The sequence below is a fragment of the Centropristis striata genome, chromosome 11 (genome assembly GCF_030273125.1).
Source record: "Centropristis striata isolate RG_2023a ecotype Rhode Island chromosome 11, C.striata_1.0, whole genome shotgun sequence".
Classification (NCBI taxonomy): Eukaryota; Metazoa; Chordata; class Actinopteri; order Perciformes; family Serranidae; genus Centropristis; species Centropristis striata.
The window spans coordinates 32429857-32454048 of record NC_081527.1 but is presented as its reverse complement, the minus strand read 5'-3'; the positions used below and the strand labels follow the sequence as shown (position 1 = coordinate 32454048).

Here is a 24192-nt window from a genome sequence, read left to right as displayed (position 1 = left end):
TTTTGCTTTACGTCTGTTGCCATTTTGTTTTCGTATATATATTTAGACTGAAGAGGAACGCGAGGAACTGCTTTATCATGTCTTTTCTATTAAATGGGACCATTATTTACACAATTAACATAATATTGTATTAAAAATGACTTAAAACTAGCGATTGGGACCATAAACTTGCCATGAGCATTTTCACTGAGGTAGTGAATCAAGCTGACATTTGCTCACTATCGTTTACTTGTTTCTTTGCTTTTTCTTCTGTTTGTGACGTGTGCGCTGTAACACTAAGTCAGTAGACTTCTACATCTCTAAGAAAAACATTCATTCATTAAACAACTTGAAACTAGCGATTGAGATCATAACCTTGCCACGAACATTTTAACTGAAGTAATAAATCAAGTGAGAAGTCGTGTCGTTTTGTGTTGAGATAGATAGGACCGGAGTTCTTTGGAAAGTTCTTCACTGCTCAGACCGAGATGTTGCCGCCTGGATTAACACTTGCAGCAGCATCATTAATGTGTTTGTACTGAACAGAAGGAATAACTGTTGATTATCAGACAAAGTAATCAACTCAAAGCAGAAAATCTGAAGAACAAAGATATTGTTGCTCTGGCACTGTCTGATTAACAGATGTTGTCTCTTCAGAGGGAGTAAAAAATGAACTACAAACAACCAATTTCACAAAATAAAAAGTGATTGTCACAGTTTGCCATTTGATAGATCAAAATTAATTAAAGCTAAGCCTGTCGAGCTTTCCATTGTTGCACAGCTGTTTACAAAGAAAACAATGGCAGATTTCAAATTTAAATTTAATTTCTCAGTCATTTTCGAAACAATAAATCTTATTCCTAATGCTAGACAAAATTTGGCATGCAAAGGTCTTTGGCTGTTCCTTAGATAGGATGACAATTTAATTACTAATTTGTATCACTGACAGTACAAGTTACATGTATCTGTATCTTCATGGCAAAAAACTTTTAAACGTTTGGGAAACTACAGGGGTCAAAGTGCTGAACAAACATATGCCGCTAATGTAAAGATGTAAACCAAACTGCAGTCTGACTGGATAAGTTAAAATGTCCCACCAAAAATCAGTGGCTCAAAAAAATAACAGCCAGGCTACAGAGGGAACAAGAAAGTGAAAGAGCACAGAGAAAATGGAAGAATTTCTGGCCCAAAATCTTGGCAAATAATGGCTTTTACATTTTTTTAAATTATGGATTTTAATATTTTTGCATACTTTGGTCCCTAAACAGTCTGTTTAGTCAATGGCATACAATGGATGGTGTTAGTATCAGAGCTAAGGATGAGCTGGAGTGAGCTGACTTTTGAAAATTTCACCCACATGTCCATAATTCCAAACTTACATGCAAACAGTGGATTTTTTTCTTTTAGGGTGAAGACTAACTGTGTCTCTCAAACATAACTCTATTTTGTTTGCTGAATCATTAACTCCCCAAAATACAACCAAGAGCAGGACAAATCATGGCCTGGGCTTTCTTTAATGTAACCTGTAACCCCACAAACTAATGGAGGCAGTTAGCGATGAGCTCCTTGGCCTTGGATTAATTCTTTTACGGTCTGCAGTAAGCAAATTAGCCTGACATGCTTATTACTGCAGCTTATGTTAAAACAGTTAACAGTTTGTTTAATCCATTCTTTACACTCTCATTCTGGTTTTTTTTCACTCAAGCATGACTATGTTATGTTGTCTCATCCAATCAGATGGTAAATTGTGCTCACTACTGCAGCAATGTAACTACAAACCACTCTAATTTGTCACTTTCTGTGCCGTCATTAGTTATTTTCTTAACTGAATGCAATATTTTACCCCTTAAAATTTCCATTGAACACTGTGTTTTAAAGAACAAACAGATAGACTAAGATGCAGCCGTGATAAACAGAGGGCTGGGCCTGATTTAGCCCTCTCGCTGATGTGGAGGGTTGACAAGGGCAGAACTGGCAACCTCCCCCTGTGGCTCTGTGAGGGAGCCGGTGGTGGAGTCTAACAGGGAGACAGGTCCCCGACTGCTAGAGGCCAGAAGGGGGAAGTGGTGATTGATATTTCTGTTACAAAAGAGACGTGAGGAGACGGTCAGGAGGGATGAACCGACATCAGCGAATAAGAACATTTTGAACAGATTTCCATCTCTCAGATAAGAAGTATTTCCAAATGGAAACACTTTTGAATCTTTGTTCAACCTTTTTACTGTTAAACTGTGTCTTATATTTCTTAGCAGCTTGTTAAAATCAGACTAAATACTACTAGATCTAAAATACATCATCAAAAAACTGCTGTATAAATTGATTTATATGGGTATCTGCCATAAATAACCCTCTTTTTTTATTTAAACTTAAAACTTAAATGTTTTTGTGCTAATTTAATACATTAAAATAATTTCAAGGCAATATGTGTTCCCCTTAGAATGCTGTTATTTACAGGACTGAAAAGCATCTGTAACAGCAATGACTGTAGACAATGTGAAACCAAAACTACTGTCCTTAGGTTGGATTTGGAGGTGGAAACATGTTTTATAGACCGACACCCCTGAGCTACAGTATTTCTGGAAAAATTGTTCCCATAGTTTAAACATTTTGGCAGTGGACAACCTGGCCTGGCTGACGTAATTATTTTTAATCAAAGAACGTGTTCAACATATTGGGAACTTTCTTGCCAAAAGTCAAATTACAAGATGGATACCACATTTCTGTCTATATAGATATATAGAGATTGAGTACAGAATCAGATAAAAACAATCACTTTCAGCTACCAAAAACCACCTGATTGTCATTGGCTCTGTGGCACTGTAGACTGTATCCATTTCTCAATTATAAAGGCTAGCTTAGCATAAAGACTAAAAACAGACAAGTAGATCTACTTGCAGGTGCACAGTACAACAGAACACGCCCACTACAGGACACGCCCTCTAAACAGTCACAGTTCGGTTAGGTTTCGGGATTAGGGACAAAAAATACTTTAATAACCTCAGGGAAAAGATCCAGATATCTTTGTGCCTTTTTGGCTTCATGCATCGATCAGCAACTTTCATAAGAATGAACAGGGCCCCACCACCAACACTGTATCCAGTTATTTTTTAAATGCCTCTGGGTTGCAAACTGTTGGCATACATTAATATCACTACCCTTGGATTTTTCCAGTAAAATCATCTCCAGTCCTTTACATATAAATCAGACCACAGGCTGTTATAGACAACCAAGAAAGTCGGGGAACGTTTCACTCATTAAGTTTAGTAACAAACAGTTCACACATTGAGAATACAAAGCGTTAAATGAATTGTTACACACTGTACCTTTTAAAAAAAAGAGGATAACCAAACTGAAAGCAAAGTGCAGTTGGCAGCATTACACTAAAAGGAAGTGAATGATAAAATCAACTCTTAAACCAAGAAAAATCAATAAGCAGCCCACTTCCCCCTGCACAGGCACCACATAGCCCCTAGTTCAGCCAGGAGACTGTACAGACAGCTCCCAGGTGGGAATGTGTGTAACTATGAATGAGCTGCAGGACAGCACTTAAAAGGAGCATGCTGACGCAGCAGAACGTTTCCCGAAGGAGACCCAGGTGACAAAAAGGACCCATAAATATATCTAAAAGACACTAACTCCACTGCTCTGTCTGTCTGGAGGTCATCTAAAGCACATCCGATCTAAAACGGCCTGCACTCTCCTAACAACAGTTCACACCCATGACTCTAAGTGGAGGCTATAAAAAAAAATTTCTATGTGTCACAAGAGTCGTCCTGTTTGTGGAGCAACACTAAGAGCTATAAATGACACTGTGGCTCAGACAGGCCAGGAGGAGGAGAGAGCTGCCATGTCATCTGCCGGCAAACTCCTCAGCAGGTCCGCCGAGTATTCTGGGAAGGCAGGCTGGCAGCGTGCCAGTGATGTGTAATGTGCAGAGATAGAGAGAGCCATGTGGCGAGGCCGAATGTCGCTTCGCTCTCATCATGACGTACAGCGGAGACGGATAAGATCGGAGGGTTACACTTCACTGGAGCCCCCAGGCAAAAATAATGCTGACAAATCACAAGTGGAAAGAGATATTACATTTCCCGTGCTGCTCCTATCAGAGCAAATATCACGGCTCAGACATGTAAAGAACAAGGATCAACTCTTTCTGTAATGCAACCAGCCCTGAACCGGTTGGTGCAGCTGAGATGAGGAATTTCTATTTCAAAGGAGACTTAAAGGATAGAGTTGGTTTTATTCTATCTTTCAAATTATTATTTCATGTGGCAGGCAATTTATCCAAAGATAAGCACAAATGAATCTCTTTGTTACTATCAACAAATCTCACAAAATTGATTTTATTCTACTGACAAAATGTCTGTTAGAGCTGACACATTTTCTTCAAAATTTAAGCTATCAATCTAAAATGAAATATTAGAGCAATATGGTAGAATCCAAATCATCATATCAGCTGTGCTGATGGTAAAATGCACCGTGTAATTGTTTTGCAAGTCACAAGTCTCAAGTCATTGCAGTCAAGTCCATCAAGTCAAAAGGCTCAAGTCAGAGTGAAGATATGAGTCATTGGTGTTAAAGTCTAAGGAAAGTCACGAGTCACTGGTGTTTGAATCCAAGTAAAGTCCCAAGTCATTGGTGTTAAAGTCCAAGTAAAGTCCCAAGTCATTGGTGTTAAAGTCTAAATCAAGTCACGAGTCATTGGTGTTAAAGTCCAAGTAAAGTCCCAAGTTATTGGTGTTAAAGTCCAGGTAAAGTCCAAGTCAAGTCCTGACTCACTGGTGTATACCAAGCAAAGTCACGAGTCATTGGTGTTAAAGTCTAAATCAAGTCACGAGTCACTGGTGTTTGAATCCAAGTAAAGTCACGAGTCATTGGTGTTAAAGTCCAAGTAAAGTCCCAAGTCATTGGTGTTAAAGTCCAGGTAAAGTCACGAGACATTGGTGTTAAAGTCCAAGTCAAGTCCTGACTCACTGGTGTAAGATCCAAACAAAGTCACGAGTCATTGGTGTTAAAGTCCAAGTAAAATCCCAAGTCATTGGTGTTAAAGTCCAGGTAAAGTCACGAGTCATTGGTGTTAAAGTCTGAATCAAGTTCCGAATCACGAGTGTTAAAGTCTAAATCAAGTTCCGAGTCAGGAGTGTTAAAGTCTAAATCAAGTCACGAGTCATTGGTGTTAAAGTCCAAGTAAAGTCCCAAGTTATTGGTGTTTAAGTCAAGGTAAAGTCACAAGTCATTGGTGTTAAAGTCCAAGTCAAGTCACGAGTCACTGGTGTTTGAATCCAAGTAAAGTCACGAGTCATTGGTGTTAAAGTCCAAGTAAAGTCCCAAGTCATTGGTGTTAAAGTCCAGGTAAAGTCACGAGTCATTGGTGTTAAAGTCCAAGTCAAGTCACGAGTCACTGGTGTTTGAATCCAAGTAAAGTCCCAAGTCATTGGTGTTAAAGTCCAGGTAAAGTCACGAGTCATTGGTGTTAAAGTCCAGGTAAAGTCACGAGTCATTGGTGTTAAAGTCCAAGTCAAGTCACGAGTCACTGGTGTTTGAATCCAAGTAAAGTCACGAGTCATTGGTGTTAAAGTCCAGGTAAAGTCACGAGTCACGAGTGTTAAAGTCTAAAATCAAGTCATGAGTCACTGGTGTAAAAGTCCAAGTAACGTCACGAGTCATTGGTTTTTAACTCCAAGTCAAGTTACGAGTGATTTGTGCTAAAGTTCAAGTAAAGTTGCAAGTCTTCTTGACGATTTTGTCAAGTCAAGTGTAAAGTCATCTAATTTGTGACTCCAGTCTGATTTGAGTTCAAGTCATATGACTCAAGTCCACACCACTAGTCAATGCAGTATGAGGTGAAGCGTGAGCTAAAATAAGCGTTTGCCTTTTTATTTTTAATTGAGAGTTAAAGTTTATGATAAAAGTGATTGGAGAGTCTTGTACATCCCAGTCAGTAAGGTGTGAAAACATTATGGATTCAACACCATAGAAAGAAAAAAAATCAAATAATGCCAAGACTTTGTAAAATGCATCTGCCTTACAGTAACATGACCATTAAAACACATCTGAATCACCTCTCAGTATAAAGGATAAGGCTGATATTATCTTTTTCTTACTGCTCAAAACTCCCATTAAAGGATCAGAAGCTTGTCTGTGCAGCATTAGACCTTCAGACATCTGAAGCAGGTTTGTCAGGGGTTGTGATCATAGATAACATGAAAATAGAAAATACCTCGATAGAATCAGAAAGTTCTTACAATTGAATTCACTGGATCAAATCTCACCCAAGTGGAACAGTGGAAAACACAATAAGCCTATTTAGTCTGTTCTATATCTGATTGTTTCTGTAAACAGCCTTCCCCAAGATGGCTGCCGGGCTTTAATTAAGTCTTTATCTGCAGCTTATTATCCTTCAGCCTGTGATTAGCATCTAGCTAGGGACTGCAGCCATTTCTTAGATCATCTACCATTTATAATTAGCACGAGTCAAGATGTTTTTCAAGAGTCTGGAGTCTTCGTTCTGTGATCGTTAAGTACGTGTCTATGGTAATAAGGCTCGGATAAATAAAACCTTCTAACCGTATGATCATAAACTTCTATCAGTCTGTGTGGGACTCTGCAGAGGTAGCCTGCATCCTCCCTCTGGGCTCCAGCCATGTTTCTTGTGCTCATTAATGGGAACCAGACAACAGAGCGTTATTCTCTGCAGCGACAGGAGCTGGGATGGGAGGAGGCTTGGAGGAGGGTGTGGGAGGGGGGATGAGGGTTAAAAGGGGGGTATGAGTGGACGGCGGGGCAGTCCAGCTGGCTGATAATGAGGCCGTCCTCACCCCCACACCACTTTCCGCCACCCCAGTACTCCACTGTCCCCTTGTGTGTGTCAAAAGGTTCACAATAGGTTGGTAATAAGAGGGAGGGACCCTCAACTCTGCACACATGCCGTCCTTTGTGGCTTTAAAATGGTAGGAGGGGAACCAATAAAGGATTTGAAATACTGTGCGTTATTACCAAAGCCCCGAGGACCACCGAGCCACAGCACAGCGTTGTAAAAGATAACGAACTACGAGCTCAGGCGGCAGCAGAGGCCCACAGTAATCTAGAGGGTCGTTACCTGGACTTGTTATCAGCCCACATGGAGGTTAATATCTGAGAGTTGGTGTCTGAAGGTGCAACAGCTACCAGCTAAAGTGGAGTTTCTGAAGATTTCCTCTCTTGGCTGTACTGGATTTCTCTATGAAAGGAATGACAGGCGTAAAGGAGACCGCAGCCACGTTTGACCCTCTTGCTTGAAGTATCCAACATCAAGAGCTCAGAGATTTTCTCAGTTCAGTGGATGATGACAGAAGAAGATAGTCAAACTTAATGGTGAAATATGGGACCTTTCTGCACTAAAATGTCTCAAAATCCTTCAACCTACAGTCATGGAAAAATTATTAGACCACCCTTGTTTTCTTCAGTTATTTGTTCATTTTAATGCCTGGTACAACTAAAGGTACATCTGTTTGGACAAACATAATGATAACAAAAATATCTAGACATTTTTTCATGGTTTTCTTGATAATGATTTTGGTTATTATCAAGAAAACCCGAAAAATGTCTAGATATCAGCTCTTAAATTAAACTCTTATGATCTGTTTTTGTTGTTACCATTATATTTGTCCAAACAAATGTACCTTAAGTTGTACCAGGGATTAAATGAACAAGAAGTTGAAGAAAACAATATTTTTTTCCGTGACTCTACGTTATAGAGTTGTGTACTTGAACCCAAATGTTTCCAGCAATTTTCCAACCCACAGAAATCCATCATTTTAAACAAGCTATTAAGTATTAAGCCACATTTTTAGGTTTCGCTTTTTAGAACTTGTTTTATTTTTAACTAGAAAAAAATATATATTTTTTTGCAAAAATGTTTAATCTTTTTTTAATAACTATTCTGTCCTCTCTCTCCACATCTCCCACAAAAATTAGCATTTTTAAATAGTTCATACTATACAAGAATTTCAATAAAAAGAGCCAATTATTTATGGATATGTGCCAAGGTTTTGACTCTCTGTAATATACGGGTACAGCACTAGAGATTAAAGATAATTTCTTTAGTATCTGAGACAGAGAGACAGAGACAGGAGGGGTACGACATATGGATTCATGTGTATAAAATCACTAAACTATAAAGCTACTTCCGCTAAATATTTCAATTTACTATAATAATGATTGACATTTCTTAGTATTCAGGTGTTTGACCATTAATAGATAAACAGTCTCTAATATGAATGAATCTATAAAGTTATGAGGTGTTTAAACAATTTATCAGTTTCTCTGTCGATGCAGTTTGACAAGCAAACCTCAAACTCGTAACTCTGTATCATGATTTATCTATATTTTTGCAGCATTCTGACATTTATTATTACTCAGAGCAGGGATTACACAGATATTCTATTCTATTCTATTATTGAAAAACTGGTGATGATAACAGAAAAATCGGGACAGGGCTTACGTCTGCAAAACATAAAACAATAAAGTTTAAATATTCATTTCAGCCTGTTTTACATGTCTGCATAATAAGATGCAGCAGAATTGAATTTCTTTTGTTGCAATTATGTGGTTTTCTTCTCCTTATGGAATCAAAATCATACAGTCCTTATTCCTATGTGACCCATGAATGATCCTTTACATAAGAAATGTTTTTTATAATAGAATAAAGGCGAGACAGACAAGAAAAGAGGATTCTTTTTCAAAAGGAGGAGAAATGAGATTCTCTAAGATGTCACCGCTTTGATGAAGTCTTGCCTCGGAGTGAGAAAAGCAGTGTAGGCAGGTCTCTCTCTTTACTGCTGAAGTCATCATTTAATAATGACTGCATGCAACATACGACCCGGCAAGCTGGGTGTGCCAGCGTCTGTCTGCCTCCCTCCATCTTCCACTTCTGCCATAACGAGCATGCTTCACTTCAAAAGGAAGGCACGAGTCTATATGCTTCCACAGTGCTCAAATACATGCTGTTACATTTACTTCTATGGAGAAAAAGCTCAGGGGATTTTTACCTCGAGCTGCTTCCAGGGCCAGTATATTGCCCAAAATAGAGCACTTTGAATATGATAGAGGACTCAGAGGGATACTGCAGGCTTGACCAAACACAGCTCTGTACTTTCTCAGGGAGCTTATGTGCTCTTAGATTGTAAGGAAGTTAAAAGAACTGCGAGTTGTTGTTGAAAATAATAAGGGAGTTCTGCTTGGTAAATTGTTAACATGGTTAGACTTTCAAAAATGCTTTAAAAATGTTATTGTGTGTAGAGCTGATTATAGTTTTAGATTCAATGCTTGTGCCGATACCAGATCACAGTTTCAGTATCATTAATCCACTTTTAGGAATGTAACCATGATCTTTCCCATTTAAACTTGCACTAATCAGTACGTGGGGGCCACGGCCAACATTTCTGGTGTTCCAGCACAGTCAGAGAATATCTGGATAACCGATATCCAGGCCAAGAATTCCTTTTTCCGGGTCATTATTTACAGTCTGATTTGCAACTTGAGACAACTCTTTGCAACTATTTATCTGTACATAAATGCAGATAAATACAAATAGACTTCAAACGGAAACTCGAACACTACCAAAATCTTGTCCCTTTGCCTACAGACTCTGCATTGATTTGCAGATATATTTTTATAGGGACAAATTACTATGTTTATGTGAAAGGTGTCATTTACAGTGACGTGTCAGTACATATCAATTACTTTCTCAGCAGCTCCCCTCAGTTCTGCTGAGCATTTTGGTGTTTTTGAGCTCATTGTGTTGGCTTCAACTGCACTCTCACCACTCTCATTTCAACAAAAAAAGGTTATTCAAAATCAACTGCAAACTACCTGTCCAGTCCCAAAATTACCAGGAGTTGGTGGAGACCAAAACAGAGGAAAGTAAATACTGGAAGACTCCAAATGAGCACTCATGTTGCTCCGTGACATGTCGTGAGTTAGTTGCTCTGTCCACAACTGGCCCAAAAAAAATAAATGCAGGTTTAACAAAAGAAGACACTGTATAAGAACTTTGCCTAACCATGATACAGTCTGAAATTGGCTAAATCTAGAGGCAGCATGATTGCAACTTTAGATTTAGATTCTCAAATTCAAAAGCAGGATCTTGATATGATGTAGCATATCTGTAGTATCTTGTAAAACGTTGAAACCAAAAACTCAATCGAATCATGACCTTAAAATTGAATCTTGGACATGGAGTACTGTTATCACCCCTATAGCTACATCTTACTCCAAAACTGCCATCAAACTAAGAAGAAATGTATATATAGAAGCCATAAACACCAACTTTCTGAACATCTTTGAAGTGAGAAAGCAGTGGTACCATGGGTGTTTTTTATGTCTTTCTGTGGAGATATTTTCTCAACCAAAACCTGCAGAACAGCTGATGAATGTGCATGTTCTACCTGATGATTGGCAGCTTTCAGACACATTTCATTCTGGACTAAAAAGTGTACGATTTCCATGTCTTATTAATAACACAGAATGTTTCTTCTGCAGTTGACAGCCTGTAGAATTCCCCTTTAGTTTAACTTTAACTACACATCTCTGTATCACCCAGCTGCTGTTGGCCAGAACATGGTGACAAAGCTCTGTGACTCAGAGACCCTCTGACCCCCTGCCAGATCAGATGAACTCTTTTAGTCCATCAGACTCCAGCAGACCTCACTGACCCCACACACACCCAGCGGCCTCATCTATAAACAGGGGTACACACAGTTTCTGACACAGAGAAGATGTGGACTGACACTGAACATGTGACCAGGCCTGGATTATCTGGAGATGTAACAAATGAGGCTTGCGTCATCATAGTTGACACCTGACAAGATCAAATGCTTGGTCATCAATGCATCTGACATACATTACTTACAAGAGAAGAAATTAAGTTTCATTTAAGTTTTTCAAGAAAATGAAAAGTGCAGTTTGCAGCCTCTCAAATGCAAATAAATGCACAAAAAAACATAATTTAAAGAAGTTATCTTTGGCTCTTCTCTCAGCATATCTGTTTCCATTCTGACTTTTTAAAGAATAACCAATCATTCAATTAATAGTCTAACTTTTCAGCAGATTATTAAGTGTGCCATGTTTTCCGTGCGGTTTGTCTTTTGTCAGCAGGATTGTGGAAAAACTCCTGGCCTGATTTTGATGAAACTTAGTGGAAGGATGTAGCATGAGCCAAGGAGAGAGCCGTAACATTAGGGAGGGGGATCCAAATCATGCACAGACAAAAAACTTTTTACTTTTGTTAACATTTCCAGACAGGGCACTTATGCTGCATTTGTGCGTTGTTGGAATAATCAGAAAACTTAGTTCCCGCTCATATTTAATGGCTCACCTGATCTTTTTATTCTGCTCTTTGCTTTCATGCAATTACTGAAAGCAGTTATCAATGTGTGATTTAAACACCCTGAGCAATAAAATGCAACTTCATTTGCAAAGTTTTAGAAGCATGACTTCCAAACTCAGAAAATGGGACTATCCTTGGGTCACAAGAACGCGCCATTTGCTATGGCAGATGTCCACAATCTTTGAGTGGCTTTCTAGTTGGATAATGGTCACTAGAAGCAGCAGACTGACTATTGAGAGTCAGATTTCTGTCCATTTTATTCAATTCAGTTCAATTCAATTCAATTTTAAATTCAAATTTACTTTATTTTATTTTATTTTATTTTATTTTAATCACAGATTTGCCTCAAAGGGCTTCATAGACTGTACATGGTACAACACCTTCTGTCCTTTGACCCTCAATATGAGTCCAATATTCAACAAGTGAAAACACTATTTTGCTCTTTAGCTGCTTAACGCTCCATTATTTTATTTCGCAAGCTGCTAAATATTTTTTTACATTACACCTTTGATACATTATTTAATTGAAAAATATCAATAATAGAGTTTTATATGGATATTATTTCTCAGCAGGTAACCGAAAGTGATTCCAAAATCTTTCCTCATGACTCAGCTGCACAACTCCGATCACATCAGACATCGTCTTCACTCCGTCCAACCTTTGGCGAGGCCACAAACTGTTTTGTTGAGAACCATATTTCACTCAAGGCTACAGCTCAGAAACATGCTATTGGGAGCTCTATTTTTTCTGATGGCCTGTCTGTTCGTTTTGTTTGGAGGAGAGGTGAGAAACACAATGACTCAGCCCGACTTACAGCCTGCCAAGCTGCTGTCGACCTCCATAAATATAACTGCTAATACCATTTGTTACAGTGCAGAAGAGAAGCATCCAAGAAAATCGAGGTGGGGTGGGCACCGGGTATCTTCTGCTGTTTTCAGATCTAGGTTAGCTGAGAAACGTACTGCAGGATAATGAGGTAATGTTTTTTTTACCCAATATCTTGACTGGCTTTCTATAAAGATTCAAATGGATGTTTTGCCAGCTTTGATACTTTAACTGGTGCATTAAATCTAAATTAAATGTGAAACAGAGTCAAAGATTGTGAAGATTGTGTTTAAGATGACTTCAAATGTGTTTTTGAAATTGCTTTAAAATGTCCCTTGATGCGTCTGAGGATATTTTAAAGACACTTTGATTGCTGCTACATTGAATGCTTCGGGATGTCTGATGATTAGAAAGTGTCAGCTTTGATACTCCTGTAGATTAAAATACTCTCAAAACATGTTCATATGGAGGAGGAATTTCATTTTTCATGGCTTTTAAACTTCAAAGGACGGCGCTTCAGATTATAACGCATCACTCCGGGGTTTCATGCAGAATTGATGATTTCCCCATTTGCTTTGTGTCGATGATAGTTTTCCCTTCGGGTGACTAAAACGCTTTGCGACACATCTGACAGGTTTAACCTATTTCATATGTCATTAAATTTGAGATAAACATATATATTACTGTTGTCACGTTTAAAAAAATGTAAGGAGGATGTAATATTTTCATAACCCACGGCTGACATTTAAGACTTAAAATTTGAGCATTTTTAAGCATAAAAAATCACCTGAAAACCAGTCACATCTTATCTAAGTAAACACCTTCTCTTGTCCGTTGTGTAACCGTAGATTTTACAGCACAGCGGCTGTGTGACGAGAAGCTTTATATGGATGCGTGTCACTGCAGCAGATTTCGACTTACAGCAGAGTCCCTACGCTACTCCTCTCCTCACGCCTGCTCCTTCTTCCCATTGGTGGAGTCAGACACAAGATATTAACTAGGTCAATGAGATTCCTTCACACTTTTCCAACAGGGAAGCTCAGCAGAGAGGAGGAGAGGGAGAGATGCAGAGATGAGAAGAGCACAATCTTCTTCAAAGCCGACACTTCTTCTGCTGAGATCTTGTGAGAGAAAGAAGCGCTCAGACATGAAACACATCATGTCTGCAGTGACTCTCACTCAGGCATTGTTGATGCGACTTATGAAGAATGCAGGCATTCCCCTCTTGCAGCTTTGTAGTAGTGAGACACACCAAAACAAGACTGAAGGTTGGGGCAACTCTTGGAGATACCCTCCATTTCTATTTTTACATGTGTGAAAAAAATGCAAATGCCTCCACTGTGATTAACACAACAGTACGAGTTGATGTCTCAGACACTTAGAGGATGGTTATTTTACACTGTTCTTCCCTGCTACGTGCTCCATGTTACAATTAAATGTATTCAAAGAGACGTACATTTGAGAGTTCATACAACCAGAGCAAAGATCAATTCAGAAGACAGCACATGAGTAAGTGCCATGGGTTAAGTTGAGTGCATTAGAACGTAGGTGCTATCAGGTAGTACAAATACTGCTTTTTTTTCTTCAATGTTGATCATGTGTGAAGGTGTTCAGTGAAGAGCTGGGTCTTTAATCTCTTCTTAAAGACTGAGAGGGACTCAGCAGATCAGTTGGAGTTTGGAAGTTCGTTCCACCACCCATAGTCTAGTTTGAGATGCACTGTGTGCCTGTTGCAGTTTTGTAGGCAAGAGACAGGGTTTTAAATTTGATGCAAGCAGCAACTGGGAGAGAGATGAGTAATGGAGTGATGTGTGCTCCTTGGGGCTGGTTAAAGACCAGACACACTGCTGCGTTCAGGATTATCTTGCCAACTTCTGAACGGAAAAAGGTTGGCAAGCACGAAATATGTTACATTTTAAATGAAGCCTCTTTCCTGGCTTTTGGCTTTACAGTTATTCTGTTACAAGCATTGGCTAAAAATTTTTTGTTTTAATCCTAAACCTTCCTCGACCCCAAAACCAACCTGGACAGGTAGGTTTTAAGAGGTGAATGTTCAAACTAATAAACATTTGTGTTTGTAAATATAAACTCTGAATTCTGAATAGTCCTTTTCAACAAAATGAAACGAAAGCCACCAAAATGAGAGTACTGCATATGTAATAATGTCATTCCAGCTGCTTTAAAGAGGAGCGTAATCTTACTGAGCACAATAAAATATCCCTATGCCTCCACTGCGGGGGAGTCCGACCAAAATGTGTTATAAAATATGTCGATTTTGTCTTTTTATTGTGCTTGTCCTCATGACATCTGATGTCACATCGGTGCTTCTGTATGTCAACAAGCACAGCACAAAGGATTATGATTTTGCCGTTAATGAAAGATGAACTTATCAGGAGACAGAGAGCACCTAATAAATCACCTGATGCTCGTGTTATGCACATTGACATTTCATTAGTTCCATTTCATTACACGTATCAGTGGGCCTTTCTTCAAATGTCAGAGCAATGAAAAATCTCTCCACCAATCGCTGTTCGCCTGCATATTGACCACACAGAAGCAGCGGCAGCAATTTGCTCCTCTGGGGCGATACTGTAACAACAGAGGGTCCTGTCAACCGGCCCTGCTAACTGTTTAATATCAGCTCTGTAAGCTGTGGAGCTGTGGTCGTATCGCAGGCAGACAGAGCCTACAGCCATCTGATTACAGCCATTCTCTGCCACTCTGCCTCTTTGTCTTTTTCTCTACCGCTCTCCCCTCCCATCAGAGTGTACCCAAACACGCCAGGCTGTTTTATAACAGGCCTTCTTGTTGGATTAATCCATGCAGGGGTGCCAATCTCTGAGCCAGAGTCACACTGTGTAGCCTCTGATAGCAGAGGACGGGCACAGGGACAAGGAGGAGATGGGCTTTAAAGGCCAGAGACACCTGCTCATACCTAAACGACAGACTAGGCTGTTTACCAGTTACTCTCAAAATGGCATATCCCCTTCTATTTAACTTTGCGTTTTTTCCACGCTCACAGTTTTTAACATGTAGTTAACTTGTGAAACAGAACTACTTGGCTAGGTTAAGAAAATAACATGATCTGTATTCAAATAGATATGGGATATAGATATATTCCAACATTGTTACAAATGAAAGTTAAAATAACTCAACATTGACTCTTGGTTTCACAACGGTCTCCTGAATAGAGTTGGGCCGATTTGTGGTTATGCTGGTCTGGTGTATAAGCTTAAACTAACTAAATAACTTGACAGTGGTTCCAACACACAGATACACTTGGGTGGGCCGCCATGGTATATTATGATTCTGAACCGCCTTCAGAGGCGTTCAGAGGCGTTAAATTGGCGAGACTGTTTGAGATGGGATCAATATGAATAGGTGGAGCTGGCAAGACAGAAAAAATATGACGTACGTTATTTGCCCGACCAACACTCAGGAAATAAGAAAGGAAGTGGACGTATCAACAGAAACACGCCACTCTTGAGTCAGACAGTAATTGAATAATGAGAACAACTTTGCTTGAGTGTGTAAAATCTCTAAAAAGAGAAACAGTACAACGGGCAGTTCTTCCACCTTCATTGTTTTGAATTGTCATTGCTGCCATCACTTATGGGGCGGCTGTGGCTCAGTTGGTAGAGCGGCCACCCACTGATTGGAAGGTCAGTGGTTCGATCCCTGACCATGGCAGCCTACATGTTGAAGTATCCTTGAGCGAGATACTGAGCCCCAAATGGCCCACCGATGCTGTGTTCATCGGTGTGTGATGAATTCCCGATGATGGCAGGTGGCACCGTTTAAGATAGCCTCTGCCACCAGTATGAATGTGTGTGTGAACGGGTGAATGAGTGCAGTCTGTAGTGTAAAGCGCTTTAGATAAAAGCGCTACATAAGTGCAGTCCATGTACCATTTACTGTACTTATTGTTCAAGTACTGCCACTGCTCTGTTACACGTAACCACCATCTCCTTCCACATTGCATGTGTTCTGCGATGCAGGATGCCAATTACACCGTTTCAGAATCAGTATCAAAGTCCTCAGCAGAATTATTGGCGGAGATTGTTACGGCACTTTTGAAAGTAGGTAAACGGCTATAATAAGCTAAAACTGGGGCAATATGAAAACATTTTGGACAAATGGGGTGATCCTCATTCACTGCTTCTTCTTCTGTTTATTACCAGTTAGGTCTTTGAAGTGTGTTACCACCTCCAAGTGAACTGGAGTCGCTGGACTCTCACTCATTCTGACACCTAGTGGTAAAACTTGGTATACCAGTCCAGTCTGGTGTTTGGCTTACTAAGAAACCAATTTGAACATTTTTACACAGATCCAACCCTAGCCCCCTGTGTGTGTGTGTGTGTTTGATTCATCCATCCTCTCCGCCCTCCTCTTTATACTACGTCACCTGACTTCCCTCTTTTCTCCTGTCATATAGACTATGGCCACTAGAGGTCATGCCTTGCAATACACGTAAATATGGATCCAAATAAGCTGCTTGCACAGACAATTGTTTTTTTTGGGGGTGAGGATGATGTAAACTAGGTCTGGCATCAGTTGCTATTTAACCACTGTGATGAAAAAGTTGGACAGTAAAAGAAACTTACGAAGCTTTTTGTATCCTTAAAACGTGCTACCACCAAACTTTAGTGGTAGAAGAACTTCAAAAGATCTCTTAAATATCTAAATGGAAAAAGACAAGGGTGCCTCCAGTGCAACTCTAAGAACAAGTAAAAATCCAAAAGGAGTGTGGCTGGTTTTCTGCCTTTCACTGCATTACATTACACCTGGGTCACAATTTACATGGCCTTATTAAATCAGAAAGGGAAGGAACAACCTCTCAGTCCAGTTAAACCACATTCTTATCAGTAAACGTGCTCCTCCTCTCTCTGCCCTCAGGTTTATCTTCGTGACGGAGCAACTCCAAGAGCACACAGGGCAGATTCTTAGATTCATCATTAAAATGCATCCTGAACTAAATGTTTGTAAATACTCTTTATCAACCCCTGCTATCAACAGTAAAAAGAACAAGTGGGTCACCCGCTGTGCATTATGGATTTCATGGGAATTAGAGACTTTCAAAATGAGAACATGGTGATTAAAATCCTGGACAAAGACACTGCATTTCAATGCAACACAAGGAAAACATGGGGGTGCTGCATTGTAAGGAAGAGGGGGAAGAGACGTGGTGATGTCGAGGTGCAGATTCAGAGACGGCTTGTGTTTTTCTGGGACAAACCTCAGAGGAACACAAAAAAACTGCAATCATTTGGAGCAGCCTCTCTCCCACCCTCGCCTGCTTCTCTGTGTACAAGAGAGTCTGTGTCATCCTGTGGTCCTTTCTATCGCAATACTGCAACTGCTGTGCACATTAAAAAACTCCTCATGTGGAGCATCCTCCCCTTTTAGCCTTACTGTTCACCAATCACTTTCTTCTAAAAGGTTACCAGTGTCAAGCGACGGCAACAAAAAACTGGAGCCTGCATTTGCTGCATTAGCACATCCGGACTAGACATGGATTTTCTGTCTGTGTGCGAGCACGTGCAGCTTAGTTGCATCTGAGAAGAACAATGTTGCAAACACTGATAGTTAAGGTCATAAACTGCCTGAGAATATGGATTTTCCAGGGAAGACCTATTTTGGCGAGAGGTCATGGAGTCACTGAGTCAATTAAACCTGCAGCACATGTAACAACACTTAAAAATAAACAGAGTCTCCAGTTAAAGTAAGCCTCGTCTCCATACTGGCTTGTCTGGTATTAGCCTACTTTCTCTTTGCTGCCAGACGGCATGTTACCTGCTGATGTCAAAATCAATTTATTCTAAGCAGCTGAACCCTGGCAGCACTGAGAATAGCCTCCGCTCATCTCATTACCTGCAGGAAGACCCTGCTTCATATACTCACTGAGCAACATCAGAAAAGTCTGAATTCTACAACTGCACTGTAAAAAAGGAGTATGAATATCATCAGTAGCTCAAAGTACATTTATTCAAGTTTGTATTGCCAACTGAATTAATCTGAAATGTTTGACTGAGTAAAAACACTGTGATGGCGCATCCATATTTACAGTGCAACTCATAGTGCCTTAAGAAGATTAACCAAAATGTAAACAAATAAACGCACTAATTCCCAATACGACCACATTTACAGCCACATGTTCATGCATTCACACACACAGAAGTTCACAAACACCAACAGAGTAAGCTGTTGAGATGCTGGTCGCAGCTAAAATGCACCACAGGTGTATCTAACTTAAAACATATTCATCAAAATTGGAAATTAAAAAGAAAATAAAAGTGACATAGTACATGATATATATGAATTTTGATGTTACTAAGGATCAAAATAGTTGTTATATCCCTCACACGGTGACTTTCTCTTCTACCCATTACATTTTCTTTTGCTGTGTGTTGAAAGCTTTTAAACTACATATATCTTTTTTCATTAAAAGTGCCCTCAATCATGTATTTTATCACTTACATACCAATTAATAACTGATTATCGATTTCTGAGTAGCCTGAAAGGCAAGATCAATAGCTATAATGAACTATAAATTACATATATATATATATATATATATATATATATATATATATATATATATATATATGTATATTATATTTTTAAAAATAATTCTAAGTCCAGACCACAACTGTAGCAATATCACTAGGATCACTTTCAGAGTAATCTGATGAACATTAGAAACACTGACAGCCAATCAAAATCCACCCGAAACAACAACTTTATCTCAATTATCAATTATCAACAATTATCTCTCTTCGCCTCTTCAGTGCTGGAAGACGCACAGCACCAGTGCCAATTCTTTAACTGTTTTCTTATTGTATTCTTACTAATAAGAATAATAATTAACAAACTGCTAAATCAAGAGCTTTACAAATGTTGTATCTTCCATTTCTGACAACATACAGCACCAACAGGTCAACAATATCCATTTTTGGACTCCGAATACCAATGTATAACATGCTAAGCTAATACATGTACTGGCATGGCCATAGGACACACAACCACAGATTACTGTTTACACTGCAAAAACAAATAAGAGTAAGAGACCTGGCTTTGACTGGCTGGATTCACAAAGGATTTGTGAACTCTTTAATTGCTGAGTTAAAGAGGAGGAAAGAGTCTTGGCTGCAGGAGGAGTTGTTGAACTGCTTAGACGTTTATGGGAACAGACTTCTTTTCAGGCCTGAAGGTTAGCTCGTAAACACACCTCAGCTGAGCAGCGTCAGGTAGTATAAGGTCATGATGTACTTCTAAGTGTGTAAACATCTCAACCCCTCATTTCTTCTGCAGTTATTCTACCAGAATTAAGCTGTGAATAATAAAAAAGGACACGCTCATATTGTTGGATGCATCGCTGCACAGAACCGTTGTTAGGAAACTGCTGTCGAGGAGCGTTTCAGTGATGGATGAAATTAATTCACTGCAGTGACCCTCCTGATCAGCCTGTGATTGACATTGATCCCTTTGTTTCAGTTGTCATTTTCTCTGCTTTTCTGAAGGCCTAAAACATCACACTATCAATGTTTTTTTCCGTGTGTATCTGAGAATTCTTGGGATTTTTGTTAACGGACGACCAGCGTCTACGCAGAAAAAAACATAGCTTTGTTTTTTTCACATAGCAGCAAATGTTTTCCCATGACCTGCCACAGTTTCTCTCGTCCTCTCACCTCTTTGGTCCTCTCCAGCTCGTTGTGCAGCGCCTGTTTGGAGATCTCCACCTCGATGATCTTCTGTCTGAGCAGCTCGTTCTCATCCTCGGCCCTGCTGCGTTTGTCCTCCACGCTCTCCAGCTCGTTGTGCAAACGCACCGACACATCTTTGGCCACCTGAGATCACAGGGACAGAAGTGTTGAAGGACAAACACATACGGTTCAAACAGATAATACAGGATGAATGAATACGCTGAATATCCTCAAACACACATTTTCTTGTTATATCTACTGACCTGCCATAACAAAAGAGAAACTATTAAATCTTCTCACTCAGGGTCTCTGTTTCTCTCGCACAACTATTTTGGTTATTTCGGTGTTCACAAAAAGTACAACATTATGAAAGAAATGTCTGAAAAGGTGTGACATCATCAATTTTCGTCACAATTAATGTATAAATTCTTGAGTTATGGCCCAAAAAGTGTTTTGTGAGGTCACAATTAGGGTTGCAATATTCCGGGAATTTTCAAAGACGGTAACCTTCCATGGGAATTAACGGGAATAAACAGGAATAGGTGGAACATTTCTGGAAATTTTACCACCTCTTTGCAATCCTACATACTTTTTACCTGTATATATGGGCAGATATCTAAAAACCAGCACACATTCAAGCATGGCAGGGCTGGATCAATACATCAAGTGGATATTTTAGGATTTTCCCGTTTATTATCAAGGTTATGTGCAGCACCAAAGACCATTTTGGGCACCATAAAAGCCAAAAGAAAGTAAAATCAATGTGCAGCGTATCAAAACCAACTAAATGACTTTCCCCAAATCTAATAATTATATCTGCAAACTTTAAGTTTAGTTTTTAAGCATTTTAGGTGTTGTTTATTATCTGCTCTAGCTCTTTTTTACACATATATGGTTATAACAATGGTCCTAAATAAAGTGAATTATCAATGTCATTCCCCAAATGCCGCACAAAATATGCATACCTTCCAGTCTTCCACAATCTTAGTAAAAACACTGAACCTGTGTTAAAAAATAATTAAATAAAACATCTAAAGTCCTGCCAGATAATTTGACTACCACATTAAAATGGTGTAATCTTTAAATGATTAGTTAATTATTGTTAATTAAGTATCTTTGGGATTTGGATTGTTAATCAAGCAAAACATGTAACTGAGAGACGTCACCTTGGGACTTTTTGACAATCTTCATTATTTTTGACATTTAAATCGCTGAAAAATCATTAACAGGTCAATCAAAAGGGAAATAATTGTAAGGTGCAGCACGAAAACAGTTATCTCAGCATTTTAAAAATCATTTTAAAAATTATTATTATTACTACTTGAATATATTTGAAAAATGATTCACTTAAAGCCCATAGTTTCTCCAACACTAAAGGGTGCTGCAAGCCATTATTTTAATAAACCTCTAGCCCATTTAAAACAACTATATTTCATTAGTCAGGCTCAGTGGAGAGCTTTAATGTGTTTAAGATGCGGTTATAAAATTGCAATGTTAAAATTTTTGCCGAAAAGTTCTAATATTCTGGCATAAATTTAAAAATGCTGAATAAAATAAAAGCAGAGTAAGTTGCTGGCAGACACAAAAGTCCAGTCAGTGTCACACACCTTCAGGTCCTGCTCCAGACTACGGAGCAGCTCTCCGTCCACGTGTCCGGTCTGTGCGACCCGCAGGCTCTTCTGCTCGGCCTTCCGCAGGCGGTACTGCAGGATGCGGCAGTTCTTGTTGGAGCGGTCCAGTTCCCTGCGCAGCTCCTGCAGCTGGTAGACCTCCTCCTCCAGGTAGCTGTCTCGCACCTCCTCCATCTCTGCTCGCAGCTCGTCCACTTCATCCTGAGAGACACACAGAGGAATACAGAGCTGAAACCTGCGTACCTCCTCCACAATACGATCATCAAAAACACTTTTTCACACCAATGAAAGTTGGTGTTCTGTGCTGCAAACAGTGCTGACTCTCATGCACTCAAAAAAAGCAAACTGGGTGACTGTTACCTTCTCCTTAGTCTAACATGTAGCTTCTACTAAATAAAATTATGTTTTGTGGTTGAACAGTTTTAAAACATGTAGTTTTAGCATAAAATGCAACACTTTAAAATGTACGAGAATACTTTATGTGAAAACAACCTAATTAAATTGCTGAATATAATATTCTTTAAAAAGTATTTATTTCCTGAATAATTACTATTATGTTCATTTTCATATGATAAAGGTAATCTTTTAGGCTAAACCACTTCAACCTAACTTTGTTTTGTTGGCTCAGCACAATTAATTCATGTCCTGCACTATTTTAAAAAGTAGTGGTAGCTACCCTATTAAATAAAGTAACTCTTAATAATGTCATACACGTTTAAATGGCCCAAGAAAATTATGTTCGTATGTTACAATTACCCTTACAAATCTAGTTGGACTGACCCCTGGTAATTAATTAACAGCAACGCAAACACATCATGTTGACCCGACATATTTAGATTTTGTTCACTCAACAAAACTGTTTCTCGCTAAATTAATGCATTTTATTTAGGTGGAAATTATTTCCATAATTTTATTTTGTTCTGGGAACAAGTTATTTTTTTGAGTGTGTTTATGCTGTTATTATTCTGCTTCTCGTCTATGATTTAGGTTTTCTACATGTAAATGTCAAAGGTAATGGCTTGGGTTTGACTTTACATGAAATATTAACTGCTATTAGTGAGATGGATGTACTTTTCTTTTCTATAGCAATAACACTTCAGTTGGTAGGCAAGAGAAACACTCATCAAAATCTTTGAATTTGTGAAGCAGTTTGAGTTTCAAAAAAAACATTTAATCTAACCAGAAGTGGGTCAAAAGGAGTTAAGATTTTCCAGAGAGAAAAGGCCACAGGATCATAGACATCAAAAGGGATAAAAGATGAGAAAGTTATCTGCATCCACATATTAAACTATAATATTTTTAGCTCTTGATATTGTGTCTTTGTACTTGTGTATTTAATATGCATTTTAAAAACATATATATTTTATGTTGGAGTGTTTAAACTGTTCAGCTTCTGGGGAGTAAGAATGTACTCATTATATAATTAAATAATATAATAAAATATATTTCCTCCGTACAAATCCAGGCGGGAAATCCATCAGTTTTTTGGTGTCATGTGAAAGGAGTTTATTAAGGAAAGTCTGAGCTGACAGAGAGTCGTTGGGGTAAAAAAAAAAAAAAGATTTTAGTACATTTTGCTGTTGAAAGAACAGACAACTGATATAATAACAGAGTTTATCATTTTAAAATATATTGAATATATGTTTATACAAAGACAGCACCGAAAACACACAAATATAGAAAGGTAAAACAACAAGCGAACAAAGCTCATTCCAAAACCAGAGTGATTTGGGTTTGCTTTCACTTTTACACACCTTTTCAACCAACACAAACCTAGTTCTAGTGCTGGGCTGGTGCTGATGCAGGTTCAGGTTGAACCAGCTTTGTGAACCTGTTTGCTTTTCCACAGGCAAGAGAGCGAAGCCATTATGTCACTGTATACGTCTGGAAATATCTCTGCTCTCCGCAAACATAACAACAACAATGGCGGACTACATCGTCTCTTTACAAATGTTGCTCCTGGCTTCGTGAGCCTATATTAGCATCTAAACACGACTGGTACGACACATTTGTGCTGCTGGTCTTTATCGGCAGTACAATTACATCCTTATTAACACTGAACGTACGATGTTGATGTTGGCCTTTGTTGTAAGCTAATGATAGCCCGTATGGATCAAACTGCAACTAAAGAAATCAAATAAAATGAATGATACATGTTTTAGCTGGTCTTATTGGTCACGATAATCCCGCCCCTCAGCCCCATGACGTAAGCGGTTTGTGGTTCAAGACCAGCAAAGAGTTGGAACCAGTTTTCCTGGTCAAGAGGCGGTTCTTCGGCTGTTGAAGCACGAAGAACTGGTTCAAGTGTAGGAACCGGCTCCGAACCGGCCCCGGAACTGCCTTAGTGGAAAAGGGGTAATATTGAGCCGGGGGAGGAGTTTAAATGTGTGCCTTTAAACACTGATAAACACATTTTCAATAACAGCAGAGGGACAATGTCAAATAGTCCAATTCAACAATATACATAAATAAACAATATAACTTTTAAGCACTTTAGGCATAAATCTGTTTTGAGAGATGCAATATAATATACCTTTGTGGATATACTTTCACATTATTACATCCAGTAACACAAGTGCTCTCAGTGCTGACGATGTTACATCATTATTTGGCTCTAAGCATCTTTATCTCTTGGACTGGATGCATTCACATTCATCCATCAACATGAAACACGCGGCCTTGAAGC

General features: G+C 39.0%; 1 protein-coding gene across 1 annotated transcript in view; it reads right to left on the bottom strand.

The window, feature by feature from the left end:
- Nucleotides 1-24192, bottom strand: part of LOC131980080 (microtubule cross-linking factor 1) — an 88947-nt gene that overhangs the window by 61002 nt on the left and 3753 nt on the right. The window contains exons 2-3 of the mRNA XM_059344238.1: nucleotides 21483-21707; nucleotides 19861-20019 (exon numbers count right to left, since the gene is read on the bottom strand). Of these exons, the coding sequence (XP_059200221.1) occupies nucleotides 19861-20019; nucleotides 21483-21707 (384 nt within the window). The remainder of the gene's footprint in view (nucleotides 1-19860; nucleotides 20020-21482; nucleotides 21708-24192) is intronic.